This window comes from Natrix helvetica (assembly GCF_964273705.1).
Source record: "Natrix helvetica genome assembly, chromosome: 6".
NCBI lineage: Eukaryota > Metazoa > Chordata > Lepidosauria > Squamata > Natricidae > Natrix > Natrix helvetica.
Genome location: NC_138553.1, coordinates 39,540,366 through 39,556,467, shown reverse-complemented (window position 1 = coordinate 39,556,467; position 16,102 = coordinate 39,540,366). Strand labels below are relative to the sequence as shown.

Sequence of the window (16,102 nt, the reverse complement as noted above, 5' to 3'; positions counted from 1 at the left end):
GCACTAATTATGGATAGTTAAGGAACAATTCCCCATTCCGGCATCTCTTTTAAAATGTTTAGATAAGATTCTTCATTTATAAAGAGATTTTAATTATCTTAAATAACTATAATATTTGTAGTAGAACTTTATTTACATTAAGATCATGAACAGATATCTGCTAATGCAGTGACTTATTCTGCTATGGCCCCTTTGGGGCTCCTAAAATCTGACGTAGAACATCTAATTTTCTGGAACAGATATAAGGAAGCACAACTCCAATCCTGTCAAAACAAAGTAGCATTTTATCTTATTCAAGATCATCTAACTAATGAAAAATGATCTTGAAGTTTGTAAAACTTTTATTCAATATAACTTGTCTTAAACATTTTAAATTAGGAATGTTGTACATTGCTTTAGTCACAATTCATATATTCAAACATAGAAAAATAAATATTTTAATTAGCACAATTTAAAAACTAGCAATTTTACATTATTATAATTCCTTTATTTTTTTACTTTTCTCTTTAAACTAGTGGAAGTAATAAACCAGATTAATGAGGCAGGCACTTTGTTAAGACTTTAAAGAAACTGTATAAGAGTTACATACAGCAGAAATAACTTGCATTTTATTGACTTTAAAATAAGTGGGGAAAATACCTCACTCATGAGCATGCTTGTCTTCATTTTCCATGTCAAATATTTCATTTATATCTAAATACACAGTATTGGCAAGTTTCTTGGAAATGTTTCTTCAAGTATTATTTAGTCAATAGAAATTCTACCTGGAATGTCTATTTGAACTCCAAATTTTTCAGAAAGTGTTTTCAATTTCTCTTCTAAGACAATGTTCTTTTTAACTTCTTCATTATAGTTATATTTTAAATCTTCAATTTCCTCAAAAAAGGCTGGATCAAAGTGGTCCAATTCGTTTTTAAGTTTTCTGATTTCTTCCTAATAAGAAAAAAACTTTATAGATTAATCCTAACACACACACAAACATAATTTCAACAGATATAACAATCTATTATATCATGTTACATTTTTCCTATATTCAAAATGTATTCTTGGTTTCTTCATGCCCTATGAATAAAAACATACAGTTCCAATCTGATATTTTGAAAAATGGTTTTTAGTACAAAGGATCAATTTAACCAAGAATTAAACAGTTTGTATTTAATACATTCTTCACATCATCTTCATTGTGCCTCTACTTTTTACAGTTATAATTCAATATAAGGGAAATTTGTCTTGAAAATTTTATTTTGCTTAACTTGAAAAGTGACTGTTTAGCAATGAAATGCTGTATAATGATCGATTTCAATGCAACGATATTTTCTAAGCCTATAGACCATATGGATATTTTGCAAATGACCAATGAAATGAAAAATTACCATACTAACATGAAGTCGCTGCTGTTCCAAATCTGAAGATTTAAGCTGTGTCTTGAGGCCTGTTACTTCTGCCACTAGTTTGTAGTTTACAGTCTTCTCTAAGTATTCAAATAGAAGTTTACAGATATAAATGCAAATGAATACACATATTTTCATATATCTAAGAAGTATGCTTGAGAACAGATGTGTGGTATTAGCTTTTTTTATTCCGTATAATATTCTGTACTACCTCTGTAATTGATAATTGATTAGAAATAGTTATGCAAAAGAGCTATTGGCATAACCTTATATGAACTTCCATGACTGTTAATCATAACTAACAACTCATGCCAACACTGGTCATATAGGTAATATTTAATAATAGTTAACATTGGTTCTCAATGTTTGCACAGGTACGTGAGGGGCTTTTTATGTGTTATGGGAGAATCACATAACCCCACGTATCTTGATCCCAGCAGTAAGAGATTTGAGATTATATCTAAATGCCCACACAGATTATTAGGTTTTAAAGCAATCTGGTAGAATAGATATGCAAAATCACCGAATTTAACTTTTATGTTCCAAAGAGTAAAAATTCCATTCATGTTATTTATTTCATTTCATTCTCATGAAAGACATTTTACTTAATAGTCTCTTATAATACCTAAAGATTTTGTCTCCCACCTCCAAATATAAATATCAGATCTTATCACATGCAGCAAAGTTTCTTGATTATCAGGAGTAATTTGTTGGGAACTGTGATTGGTGAGTATGCTGGCAACCTTTATGGATGAAATTCTGCTAATGGTTCTTTGAAAGGTTTATTTATTTAGAATATATAAGTAAGTATATATTACCAGCTGCAAGGTCATCTCCTTTAAGTTTTCTTTGATTTTGAGAAGATTCCATCAAGTAAATTAGTTCTCCTTTTTCCTTTTCCAAATGATCATTAGGTAATCTATAAGAAAACAAAATAAAGAGCAGAAGTTGATGCAGCTTTTACCAATGTTTTTGTTCTGTTTTACAAAGGAAACATTTTGTTGCTTTACCGGAGAAGTTGATTTTCTCTGACATATTCTTGCTCTGGTTTGTTACCCTCAGGAACACTTTTGAAGACATCAGCCTTTACATGAAAAGAAAAGTTTCGTTTTAATATTAGGAAATTCTCCGTATGAGAAAATTCTAAGTTAAACAATGGAATAGACTTCAATGCAATAATTCAGGTATTGGACTGAAATGGAGAAAAGCCCATCTAAAGTCCATATTGATAATGAAATTTACAAGATGATTTTGATACTCTGCCAATTTAACACAAGTCAATTCAATTTTCATGTGTGCCACTTTCAGCTTACAAAAGTAAAATAATGTAAATAAGCTACAAGGTATCTTTTCCAGAAGAAATGTGTCATTTATCTTTTCTGCCATTCTTTAACTTGTAAATTGATAAAAAGAAATGCTTACTGCAGAAGAGGAGCTTGTCTTGTAATGAGATAGTCTCTCATTGTCAAACTGATTTTAAAAGTATATAAAAGAACTCAGTGACAATTGCTTTGCAAAGTGAAGCAAATGAGCAATTGTGAAGGAATGAGCCTTCAGATGTCCTCTGACTTTTATAAGTGTGCCTGATCCTAATTCCATATTAAACAATACTAAGAGTTTAAAACCTAATTGTCCATGTCAATCAGGAACAATTAAAGGGATATGATTCAGAGGTTGGTTGCTCCCAGTTCGGCCTGGATTGGGCAAACCGGTAGTAGCGGTGGTGGGACACTCCTCCCACCCACCAGGACGCTTTTGCGCATGCGCAGAAGCTTCTCCCCATGCGCGAATGCGCCCAAACTGGTAGTAAAAAAATTGGCAACTCACCACTGATATGATTCTAAAAAGATTTACAGTATAAAGCTTTAATTTCCTGAGCAGAAATGCCCATTCTAGAAAGTCGTCCCCCCCCCCCCCCCAATAATCAGAAAACTAGGAGTGGAATGGAATGGGGCATTGGTTCTTATCTGAGACGCCCCTTCTCAAGGCAGGTGGAGACAGCGGTCATGCATGGGTTAACTCAGTCAGTAACCAATAGAACTGAGTCTGCCAAAGTGATGTCATCGCCTCTGAGCAATGTCCTCCCGCTTTGATGACGAAGGACGTAAGTAGACTGCTGTGCATTATTCAATTGCTCTCCATCCTCTGATGTTCCAGTGTTTCTCCCAGATCTCCCATTGCGATTGGTCCCAGGTCTCCCTCTGCGAACTAGGCCAGGACATAAAGGGTGGGGATGACCGCTGTCTCCACCTGCCTCAAGAAGGGGCGTACCAGGTAAGAACTAACGCCCCATTCTCCAAAGTTGGTGGAGACAGCGGTCATGCATGGTACGTACCAAAGCTGGGCTTGTCCCTGGGTGGGAATGTGACTGGGCTAGGAGCTTGAAGAGGGAAGAACCTGTTGAAGGACCCGCCGTCCGAATGCCGCATCTGCCGACGCGTATCTATCCACCTTATAATGGCGGCTAAAGGAAGTAGGAGTAGCCCAGGTGGCCGCCTTGCAGATCTCTTCCACCGAGGCCTGCCTTGTCCACGCTGCTTTAGCCCCTTATTTGTGGGATGAAAAGAAATGAAGAGCGCTTCGGTGCACCTGAAGATGGTTGTCTTGACAATATAGATATTAAGAGCACGTCTGATGTCTAACCTGTGCCATTTGCGTTCAAGACTGTGAGAAGGATTAGGGCAGAAATTCGGAAGGGTGAGGTCTAGAGATCGACGAAAGGCCGAATTTACCTTTGGAACAAAGGTGGGATCAAGGCAAAGGACCACACGGTCTGAATGAAATACACACAAGTCAGAACAGATGGAAAGGGCCGCCAATTCTGAGACCCGCCGTGCAGATGTGATAGCCACCAGAAAAGTTGTTTTCAGGGTGAGGTGATGCAATGAGGCCAACCTGAGAGGCTCGAAGGATGGTCCAGTGAGAAAGTCAAGGACCTTGGCTAGATTCCACGAGGGGAAGCGGTGTATGACAGGAGGGCAGAGATTAGACGTGCCCTGAATGAAGAGGCATACATGAGGGTGCAAGGAGAGGGGCTCTTCCCGGTGCAGGGAGGGAACCGAAGAGAGACCGACACTTGCCTCCGTAAGGTGTTCGGTGAGAGTCCTTTATCAAGCCCTTGTTGCAGGAACTCCAAAACCTGGGGGACAGAAGCCTCCAGGAGAGTAACCTCCTTAGAAAGGCACCATGTGATGAAAGTCTGCCACGTTGATTCGTAGATTCTATTAGTGGCTGGGCATCAAGAAGCCTGAATAGTTTGAATTACAGTCTCAGAAGGGTTAGCCGCCCTCAAGACCGCCCGCTCAGCCTCCATACGGTTAGGCAGAGCCAGGATAGGTTGGGATGGTGAATGGATCCCTGATGAAGAAGGGATGGTATCGGGGAGACGCCATGCTGGGCCCACTGAGAGATAGACCAGGTCCGTGAACCATAGTCGGCGTGGCCAATGGGGGGCAAGTAGGATGAGTTTGGCCTCTTCCTCTATCATTTTCCAAATCACCCTCTGTATTAGGGGGAAGGGAGGGAAGGCATACAGGAGACCATGAGGCCCCCTGCACCTTAAGGCATCCGTCCCTTCTGCGCCTGGAGTAATGAGACAGGTACCTGGGAAGCTGCTTCGAAGAGGTCTAGCACCAGAGTCCCGTACCTGGAGGACAGCTGGTTGAAGATGTGACGATTCAGGCTCCACTCCACAGGGTCGATTGTCGTGCGGCTTAACCAGTCTGCCCTGGTGTTGTCGGAACCCGAGATGTGTTTGGCGTGGAGAGAGAGAAGGTTGGCTTCCGCCCAGATGCCTAGGCGAAAGGCAGACTCCATGAGAGATACCGCTCTGTCTCCCCTTGGCGGTTGACATGCGCCTTGACCGTTGTGTTGTCTGTCCGAATCAGCACTTGGGTGCTGTGGATTGAGGATTGGAAGTGAAGGAGGAACGGCGGCAGCGTGCAGCGGCAGCTTCTGCTGGCTCCTGGTGCGGTTGGTGGCTTGGTGGCGTTGGCGGCAAGTGAGGGAGAACCAGGGAGATCCAGCGCGGCGGCAGCGCTGAGCGGGGCCTCCAATCGCCAGTGCTGAGCAGCGCTGCGCCCAAAGAAACTTCTGAGGCTGCTGGCAAGTTCCGGAGGCAAAAGCCTCGAAGAATCCCTGGCAATTCCCCTCAGTAAGCCCAAGAGCTAACTGAGAGTCCTGGCTCCAAAGGGAGCAATCCAAGAAAACCTTTTTTTCTTCCTTGCAATTTGGAGATGAATTCAAACCAATTAATTTTGATTAGAGAAGCCAATTGAAGTGTTTAAATAGAAAGTTGAGGAGAGAGCAATTAGCACAGCCAGTTCAAATCGAACTGAGTCTAAAAAAATGCGGGAGGATATTCCTCAGAGGCGATGACATCACTTTGGTAGACTCAGTTCTATTGGTTACTGACTGCGTTAACCTATGCATGACCGCTATCTCCACCAACTTTGGAGAATAACCTGCTCTCTAGAGACCAGTCAGAAAGGAAAAAAAAGAATGTACTTACAAAGGAAGAAACTGCATTAAAACTTCTTACCAGTAAAATATAAACACCACATTTTCCCATTATGCCCACACTAAATTTTACTTTAGTTTGGCATAGTAGTTAAGGAGTGAGTGCCGGTCCTACCTCAGCCACAAGTTAGCTGGGTGACCTCGGACAAACCACTTCTCAAAAATGTGCCAAGAAAACAGCAGGGACTTTCCAGGCAGTTGCCAGGAGCTGACCTGAAGGCACCAAATAAATAAAAATAAAATCTTACTTGTTCTGTAAGATAGTCTTCAATACAGTTTTCATTTTTATCTGCACTATCAGTTGGCTTTTGTAATTTCTGTTTAAGATCCTTAATGGTTTGGTTTTTTCTTGCAATTTCAGATTCCATTTCTTTGAGTTTATTTTCAAACATCCTGAAAGTAAAAATAAAAATGGACGGTACTGATTCCAACTGATCTCATTAAAAGAAAATAATATTGTTCAAGAGAATAAAATTGTATATGATGCATTGGTTTATCAATTGGTTTACAATTTTTAAAATCATATATGATACACAATATATACTGAATTGTTCATATTGAACATACAGTGTGGACAGAAATACATACATCTATAATAAATAACACAAATTAACAGTTCAACATGATTATTCTGAAGAACATTTTGTATAGCTTCCCAAATCAACTTTTTAAATATACAAAATAACAAAAAGGACCTTGTCACGTGCCCTAGAAATATATGTTCCAAAGATGCATAAAGCTGCTATTAATTGGTATGTTTTTCATTAACGCTAAGTTTCCAAATTTTGAAACTTATTCAAAAGTGCCAATAAACTTGAAAAATAACAGTTTTTGAAATATTGGGGGAAATGGATATATATTTATTTTTCATTATTTAGTTCTAGAGTTATCCTTTACTTTATAATGATAATTGGGATGAGAATTTCTATTGCTAAATTGTGATCATAAAGCAAGACATCATATGACCATGTCATTCAGCGATAGCAATCCTGATAAAACTGCCATTGCTAAGTGAAAATCACGGACCATTCAGTGAAAATCTTGTGACTTCCTGCCAGCTTCCTGAGGAGAAAAAACAGCAGCAGAATTTGCAATCTTCAATGTCAGCTTCCCCACGACTCTACTTGTAGGAAGCTAGCAGAGAATGTCAGAAATGGTGAACATGTGACTGTGGGATGCCGTAACTATTATGTGAGCTGGTTGTCAAGTACCCAGATCACATCCACATGACTAAGGAGGTGCTGTCAAAACTAAAACTCCAAGGATTAGTTATTAAGTACCACTCATTTAACGCTGTTGCAATTTAGGTTGTTGAATGAGCGGTTGTTAACAGACAACAACCTGTACCTTGTTATAACTATGGATTTCCAATTCTTGGTGTCAGCATCTTCAAGTTTTGGGATTCTGCTTTCTGCTAAGTTTAATTTCTTTGTTGTCTCTTCCAATTCCACATTCAGTTTCTCATTTATTATTTCAAGGTTATTCTTTGCCATTCGCAGTTTTTCTGCATTTTCTACTTCCTGTTGTCACAAAAAATATAGAAAGACTGAGCCCTGCTTATCTATAATTTCATTATAAATATTAATATACAGATTAATAAATAATATAGATTAATAATCTATTGCAATGTTTTTTTAAAAAATAAATGAGCTTCCTCAAAAATGCAGCCAATGTTATCACCCAATCCTAGATAGAATCAAACTATATTGAAAATTTGTCATACAATATTTATAATATATTTACTTTTTTCAGCTCTTTACGTATTCTGTCATTTTCAGCAATGATTTTTTCTGTGCCTTTAGTCTTCAATTCATATCGTGCACTTAGTTCACTTCCAAATTGAAGTTTCAGTTTTTCCATTTCAGACTTAGTATTTTGTAAACAAATGAAAAAAGGAGGATTATGTCACAAATTGTTCATATTATTAAAATCTGAAAAAGCATAGTATCTATTTGTATATGGTAGAGCTTTTATCAATTTCTACAGAGCGGTATTGTATTCTCTTAAAATATAGTTTTTTTAAAAAAATATTTTTTTCACGTACACTGTATTATCCAACTTCTAGAACAATTAGGATGATCCAAATTTATATAATTTATAATTAGAAGTTCTAAAAGTAGAAGTAAAACAGGAAAACAATAGATGAAGGGATATTAATAAGACAGCTACCTCATGAGTTCTGGAATCCCAAGGACCTCAACCAGAGTCTCAAGGGACCTTTGTAAACTCAGGAGTAATGAGACCACCTTCATAAATCACTGTATATTTTTCAGATTAAATATTAAAACAAAAAAGCCTTTAAAATAGCATATGTTAGTTACCCTTAAGTCCTCATTTTCTTGCTCAAGTCTGGCAACTTTTTCATTAGAGACTACTCCGGGGGCCCTTTTTAGCTCTTCATTTTCTCTTTGGACTCTTTCTACAACTTTTTTCATCAAGCCAATTGTTTTCTCTAATTCTGGAATTGTTTTCCCACTCCTTCCAGCCTACATGAAGAAAGAAGAGATGAATTTATACATACACATACATTCACAGACTTATATGTAAGGCTGATAACTATGTAGTTATATCATATCTATTAATCTAGAAATACCATTTTCATTATATTAAAAGTCTCCAATAAATTATTTTCTAACTATATTAATTTTCTTATTTGTGATATCTGCTTGCTATAGATATTTAGTTCAATATTGGATAGCATTGTTTAGAATATATGGTTCTATCACTCTAGTTACATAATAGAAAAATATGAGGTATAATAATAAATGCAAACCAATTATTTAGCAGCATTTTTTTTCTATTTTGTTCTTTGTAATATTGCAAGATGTGACGTACTTGTAGGAGCAATGTGAACAAATTCTTTTGCAGTGAAACACACAGATGAAAGCAAACCTATTTTGGGTTCATATTGTGACAAAGAAAATCTATAAAGCATAACTTACGAGAAGTCATTTACACCTACTTGTATATTAATGTCCCTACTAATCATCAGAGAAAATTGAATGTGCACATTTTGCTTCATTCCCATATTTCTAATATAGTTTAATAAGAACTCAGTGTTCTTATTAAAATTTACAGTTAAATGCAACTATGGGAAAAATATTTTTCATGATTACAGCTAGGAGATATTTCAGCCTGGACATCTGTGATAAATTGAAGACAATTTATCCCCTCATGTGATAATAGATGCTTATTTTGGAATCAGAAGTGGATTAAATGCTGTTTGCCTGAACAAAGAGAAGCTAAGGGTTACAATTAACTGCTGTTATAATCAGATTCCATGTTCTATAACTCATTTTGTACGTTTTGTGGACTCATTATACTGTAATAATGAAAACTTGTCTAAATCTTACAGGTTTATTTCTTCTAAAAACCTGGATGGGACTAGTTACTAAGAGCCATGGTGGTGCAGTGGTTAGAATGCAGTATTGCAAGCTAATTCTGCTGACTGCCAGCAATTTGATTCTCAATGGCTCAAGGTTGACTCAACCTTCTATCCTTCCAAGGTTGGTAAAATGAGGTCCCAGATTAACTGCTTAGAGAGGGCTGTAAAGCAATGTGAAGCGGTATATAAGTCTAAGTGCTATTGCTATTGCTATTACACCAACTCTGCTTGCTGTGACATAGTGATCCACTACATAGAATCCAAGGGTTTTTGGATATGGACTGTTACATTTAGCTAAATGTAACATGGTGAATGTACTGGTGAATTTGGTGTGAATGGAATCTTCTGGGTTTTTGACATGATACAGTTCTTCTTATGTACTAAGATAGAATTGTAAAAAAATATCTTTGTAACATATCACCAAATACAATTGATATAGTAATTAATACATTACTTTTATTCCTATTTAAAATTTTTCTCAGTTTTTAGTAAATTTTATGCTCTATTATTATTGGTAAAACAAATATCTCTCTACTTTAGGATAAGAAACTCTTCATTGCTGAACGCCAAAGATTTTTTATTTTTTAATGCAGTTAAAACCAGTTTTTAGCATTTATAAGATTCATTCCTGTACCCTTTTACAAATTCTATCATATAATCTTACCCCTCTGACATTGCCTAATTTCCGCTCAGCTTCTCCCTTTTCTCGCTTCAGGAGCTCACACATTTCTTTTAAATCAGCTACTTGATTCTATGGAAAAAATAAAATGATAATCTCATTCTACGGAAAACTTCTTCTAAAAATAAAAATGTACAGTAAAATGGAAAATTCAAAATATGCATAAAGAAGTTAGGCTTCTCTGCAATATTCATCCTATTACAAAGGTACCTGGAAACATGCAACAAAGGATTATATGTTCGCAACGAACTTCTTTTCAGTTATCTAATAAATACATACTTACTAATGATAATTCTAATGATTTACAGTATGTATTTAACTACTGTGATTATTTACATTTATAATACCAAACCAACACTGTGTCAATCTGTGACAAGAATCTGTTAATTTTTGAATCAGGCAATTTACATTATGAAAGAAGAATGTGAATACAAGAATGTGAATGTTATTCAGGGTAATAATTCATAAAGATGATTGTGTTCTCACTAATCACTAGAAATTTCAATATTCCAAAGCTTTTGGAAAAAGGAGGAATCAGTGGTAAAATCAGTTTATTATAATCACAGTAAAATCGTATAAAGACAACTGCCATAACTGAGAGAAAAGGAACCATGTATCCAGCAGATTTTGATATGTAAATTCAGAATCTAAACAAAAATTGCATAAAAATTTGATATTAAAATGTATTGCTTGATCAAAATTAATTTTAATGAGATGCACATATGAATGTCTTTAAAACAAAGGCTATGGTATAATCAGCAATCATAGTCATATCTCATAAAACAATTTCATTGTGAAATAATTTATTTCCAATAACAATCTAAGGTACAGGGGTATATACAGAAATTGATCCACTGATATATCTGATCAGTTGTTACAAATTCATTTTTTTAAAAAAGAAACATAGTAATTTTCTGCAGACCATCATTCATAAAATGAAAATATACCTTTAATCTTGGCAAGTCCTTATTGGCTTGTTCTAACTGGAATCGTAACTCCATATTTTCAGATGACAATATTAGATTCTCCTTTTGAAGCTCTTGTTCTTTTTGATGTTGATCATCTGATCCTATCCCTGATGTCTTCAGAAGAAAGTTAAGTTATAATCAATGTTTAAAAGTTAAATAGTTGGCATTTTAAGATATTTTACAAATAGCAATGGAATTTAGGAATACTTAAATCTTTAATTAAGTATTAATTAAAGAATTAATACTTTCATTAAGTATTAAAGAATACTTAATGGAACCTTAATTATACTTCCCATAATTCTGATGACAGGAAGCAAAGGAGCAACTGCTACTATAAAGAAAATATGTATACAATCACTTCAAACTTATTTGCACTTTTTATTCAAAACATGATCTTGCCAACACAGTATATAAAACCCAAGATGTCTAAAAAGTCAATCTACAGTCTATTATTTAAAAGACTTCAGCAACCTGAATAATTTACAGAAACAACATAAATATTATAATATTTTTCCTTCTATTCAATCATATCCAATTGCAGGACAATTTCCTGCACTTTTCTTGACAAAGCTTTTCAAAAGTGGATGGCCATTGCCTCTTTTCTAGGAGAAGTGAATAGCCCAAGATCACCCTGCTTTGTGCCTAAAGTGGGCTAGAACTCCGGGTTTCCAACCTAATGCCCAATTTGCTCTGATCCCCAAGCTAGCTCTCTAAATAATAAATAGCATAAAATATACTATTATAACTGTTGGTGCTATGTTCAAAAATATTGTACTAAAATAATCATAAAAATACTGACAAAATCACTGGAATTTATAATCTACTATAGCAATGAAATTTATCTTGAAAAAGTATAATTATAAGCTTAACTTACTGATGGCCTTGAACATGTGTCTCGGGGAAGCTGTTTCTCTAGTACTAGTAGTTTTTCTTGTAGATATCTGTTTTTTAAATGCAAATCTTCTACAACAGCATCCCGAGGGACAGCATATTGTGTTCTTGATATACAAATGAAAAGATTATTTAATAACTGCACAATTTGACACGTGATTCATATTTCATATAAAGAAATGGCTTATATTTGTGTGACTATGTGATAAGGTTGGTTTAATCATAAACATTAGTTAAAAAGAAAAAGTCTTCTTTGGGTTGAATTGGATTTCTGATTTACATACATTTTAATGAATAATTATTGGCAAAAATACAAAATTGCCATTCCTTTCAGTTGCTTCTCAACTGTCCCTAATCCATAGTCCTGAGATTTCATAAAAAGTTCTCCATCCAGATATTAAAAAGAGACTTATTGAATTTTTAAACATCAATCATCGATAGGAGCATTATCACATTGAATTGTAAGCTAGTTTAAAAATCACTGAATTCTTTGGAAGAAAGAAATATATCAGTATATAAAATGAATTTCAGAACTGTTCTCCTTATACTGACCTCCCTAAATGAAGGAGTGAAAGTTAGTACAGAAATGTGTACAGGTAATCCTCAGTGACTGCCTCAAACAGCGATCACTCAGTGATGAAAAAGTAACTTTGAGACCAATGCCCATATTTATAACCCTCATAGTGTCTGTCTGTCTCTGTCTCTCTTGTTCACCATTACACTCAGTCAGTACACACCGTTCTGTGCCTGATCTATGTTTCCCCCTCTCCTTACAGAAGAGATTTTGTAAACAAGTTATCTCTTCCTATACTGCTTGTCTCTGCAATGCATCTCTAAAAGTATTAACTGCAACTTAACATGCTCAGCTTTGTGGACTTAGTTGATTAGAGTCCTTCAGCTGCCAAAAAATTAAATTTTACATTAAAGACTTTTGTTTGCCTCCTAAGCACCTCACTAGGCAAACAGTAGGAGTTAAGTTTAGGGTTGTGCATTCTCCACTGTTTGCCTGCTTACTCACTAGTAATCCCTTTCTCTCCAATGAATATAAAAAGAAGATAAATTTCCTTCGTTCTAATTATCCCAGCATCAGGCTGAGCATTCCAAAGAACAGAGGAGTGAAAAAAGAAGAGTATAAGATTTGACTCAAGTTCTGAAAATTTCTCTGCTGTTTGGGATCATATCCTGACACCGTAAGTCAAAAGAAAACTCATGTAAAATAGAAAGCATAGTTGCAGTCATATGATTTTCACACTAATTGCCCTGCCTAATGACCAAGTCATCTGTCCCAATATTGGTTGCTAAATGAAAACTCAATTTTCATGAGCTGAGGCTGTCTGAAAGAGCTGCCTGCCAAAGAATGTCAGCTTCCTTTTTTTGTGGGCAGGTGGTGAAATGAACTCAGATCCTGATCATTTAAACTCCATTTCTGCACCCTACCAAAGGAGTTCCCTTCTATGCATTGAGAGGGTCTTAACTCCTTCAGAGGGGTAGAGAAACAGGACTCAGATCCTGAAGATCTAAGCTCGGTTCCTGCATCCTGCTAAAGCTGATCCCTTCCATCCAGGGAAAGAGGTTGATATCCTTTGACAGCCAGTTCTTTCAGCCAGCCCCTAGAGACAAGCAGAAAGCAAGCACCATAAGTAAGGCACATTGAGCTACCTCAAGTAGGGTACCTTTAGGTGGCTTGATGCAGACTGTGCATGAGTGTTTCTCAGGGGCTAAAAATCCAGTTTGGATTTGGGCAGGGAAGATTTTCAGCTACTAAACAGAACCTCCCAGGGTCTACCCCACTTTCCTGAGGCATCCCACACTCCTTACCAGGGACTTCATCTGCTTAACAACATGCGTGATCACTTAACATCGGCAACAGAAGTGCCAGGATTGTGGTCATTGAGCAAAGCAAGTACATGGGCAGTCACATGACATCTTGCTTAACAACAGCTTCATTCAATGCCTAAGATAATAAAATTGATTTTTTTCTTACTTCAGGTGAACAACCTCATTCTCCAGATCCATATTTTGTTTACGAAGCTCTTCTAATTCTCGCTCTGATTCAGATGCTCTGACTCCCACAACATGATCAACGGTGACACTGCAGCTTTTGAGTTTCTTCTGCAAAGTATTTTTTTCTTTTTCAGCCCTGAAATATGTAATTTTTTTGAATGCAACAGCATACTTGCTTTCATGTGGATGAAGTATGCAAAATTAAATGTATGCTAAATATTTATTAAAATAATATATATGTATATGATATACCATATTTTTCGGAGTATAAGACGCACCTTTTTTCCTCAAAAAAGAGGCTGAAAATCTGGGTGCGTCTTATACACTGAATACAGCATTTTTTTTTGCCTCCAAAATGTTTTTTGCTTGTTTTTGGACCCCCCCCCCCCCCCAGGAACACTCTACAAGCCTCCTAAGGGCTATTCATGGCCTTTTTTTGGAAAAAAAATGGGCCGTTTTTGCAAAAAACTGGGGTTTTTTGGAGGTTTGCAGAGTGCAAAAACTTTTTTTTTTAATTTGCCTCTTCAAAACCTTGGTGCGTCTTATACTCCAGTGCGTCTTATACACCGAAAAATATGGTATATTCATTAAAACAAACCTTTTACTTCCTCTTGCAGCTTTATTCATTTTCAATGAAAAACACCTTTTATAAAAGCCTTTTGAAATGTGTGCTCTAGAAGCAATTTCTAAAAAAGATATATTGCTATTCAAGTTAAATATAATACTGTTGAATGATATGTATAAATGTTCTGTACCATATTTGATTTCAATTTTTTGCTAATAATTACTTTTAGTAGTTGCTTGTGGTGATATCTGATGAAGTAGTAAGATTGTAAAATGCATTTATTAATGTGAAAAACATGGCTCAGAATATATTTTTCATAGGAGATCAAATCTTATCAAATACATTTAAACAGCAATAGGTTTTGATATCATAAGTAATAAAAAATGGAAAAAAATCAAACTAACTTGGAAAAAAGTTCCTTTATTGTGTTAAGCTGTTTGTTTAGGGATTCTATCTCCTTTTCTTTTTCTTTCAGCTTGTTTCTCATCCCATCAGCTTTTGTCTGCCATTTTTTACCTTCCTCCCATTTAATTAATTCTTCCCTTGGGCTCTATAAAGTGAGGTAAAACAAAATGAACAATCTTCCCCTTTAAAGGTTTGCAATTTATCATTCTATAATGAAGCATACATTTCTTGAAAATATGTGCCTCTGCATATATAAACAAATACTACACGTAATGTACCTTTTAATAAAAATACCACATATAATTATAAAATATGGGAGGGGCATAACAAGTCAGAGATAAGTCATATTGGCTAAGGACATTTTATATCATACTTTCAACATCCTGTCTTCCCTTGGATTCTTTTTTTCTGATTCATCACTCTTCTTTCCAAGCTCCGTTTCCATTCTTTTTATTTTTCTTTGAAGTTCATCTATTAGAATTTGCTCATCACCCTTGCCCTGAAAAATAAAGAAAAGCTTAAATGATAGTTCCTGTACATCACAAGTGACATAGTACCACATTAGTATTAAAGGCATTAGTATAAATATAATACTTTATATTAGCATAAACTCAGACAAGTATATGTATTTCAAAATTAGCAATTTCACATGTTCGTTTGAAAAAAGTGGATACCGCATAGATATTAATAGTTTGTGATTATAAATGTTGTTATATATGTAACTGGAATTTCACTTGCTGAAATGACACAGAACAAGATGCAAGAAACATGTGAAAGCATTTGTCAACCCTGAAATTGGCCAAACTTTGGCCATTTGCTTTAGGGAGGTTTCTCTTCTCATTGCTTCAGGGTTGACCCAGCCTGGAGCGAAGGGGCCAGGGAGGGGGGTGTCGAGATAGCTAGGGTATTGTAGCCTAAATAAAATTCTTTCCCCTGGGAATCAAGGATGTTGATGCAGGTGTTCGAAAGATAGAGACTGAAATCACCTAGCAACTGGACAGTATGCTGATTGGACCATGTGACTGGAGACTCTGAGGAGAAGTGACAAAGTTTTACTTTTAATTGAGTGAAAAACCGGTGGGAACTTAGAGCCGTTTTTTTTTCACCAGGAACATGCCAATTTGATATGTCCCAATTAAATGTTCTTTGAGGAAATTGCCTGCCTCAGAGTTCTTATTGAATGGGATGTATTACTTGGAACCCTGACAGAATTCTTCAAGCTTAAAAAAGAAACCTAGATGATGTAACAAATGTGCTCTAAGCAGATTTCTGCATGAATGTAGAGTGATTCATGAC

The 16,102-nt window shown here is 35.9% G+C and overlaps 1 protein-coding gene across 1 annotated transcript in view; it reads right to left on the bottom strand.

Moving 5' to 3' along the window:
• Positions 1-124: 124 nt before the first annotated feature.
• Positions 125-16,102, bottom strand: part of CEP290 (centrosomal protein 290) — a 72,009-nt gene continuing 56,031 nt past the window's right edge. Inside the window, exons 42-55 of the mRNA XM_081958711.1 lie at positions 15,180-15,305; positions 14,806-14,951; positions 13,817-13,972; positions 11,816-11,939; positions 10,921-11,055; positions 9,959-10,045; positions 8,231-8,395; positions 7,653-7,775; positions 7,257-7,429; positions 6,158-6,302; positions 2,402-2,475; positions 2,210-2,310; positions 1,383-1,471; positions 125-933 (exon numbers count right to left, since the gene is read on the bottom strand). Coding sequence (XP_081814837.1) covers positions 745-933; positions 1,383-1,471; positions 2,210-2,310; positions 2,402-2,475; positions 6,158-6,302; positions 7,257-7,429; positions 7,653-7,775; positions 8,231-8,395; positions 9,959-10,045; positions 10,921-11,055; positions 11,816-11,939; positions 13,817-13,972; positions 14,806-14,951; positions 15,180-15,305 — 1,833 coding nt within the window. The 3' untranslated portion in view covers positions 125-744. The remainder of the gene's footprint in view (positions 934-1,382; positions 1,472-2,209; positions 2,311-2,401; positions 2,476-6,157; positions 6,303-7,256; positions 7,430-7,652; positions 7,776-8,230; positions 8,396-9,958; positions 10,046-10,920; positions 11,056-11,815; positions 11,940-13,816; positions 13,973-14,805; positions 14,952-15,179; positions 15,306-16,102) is intronic.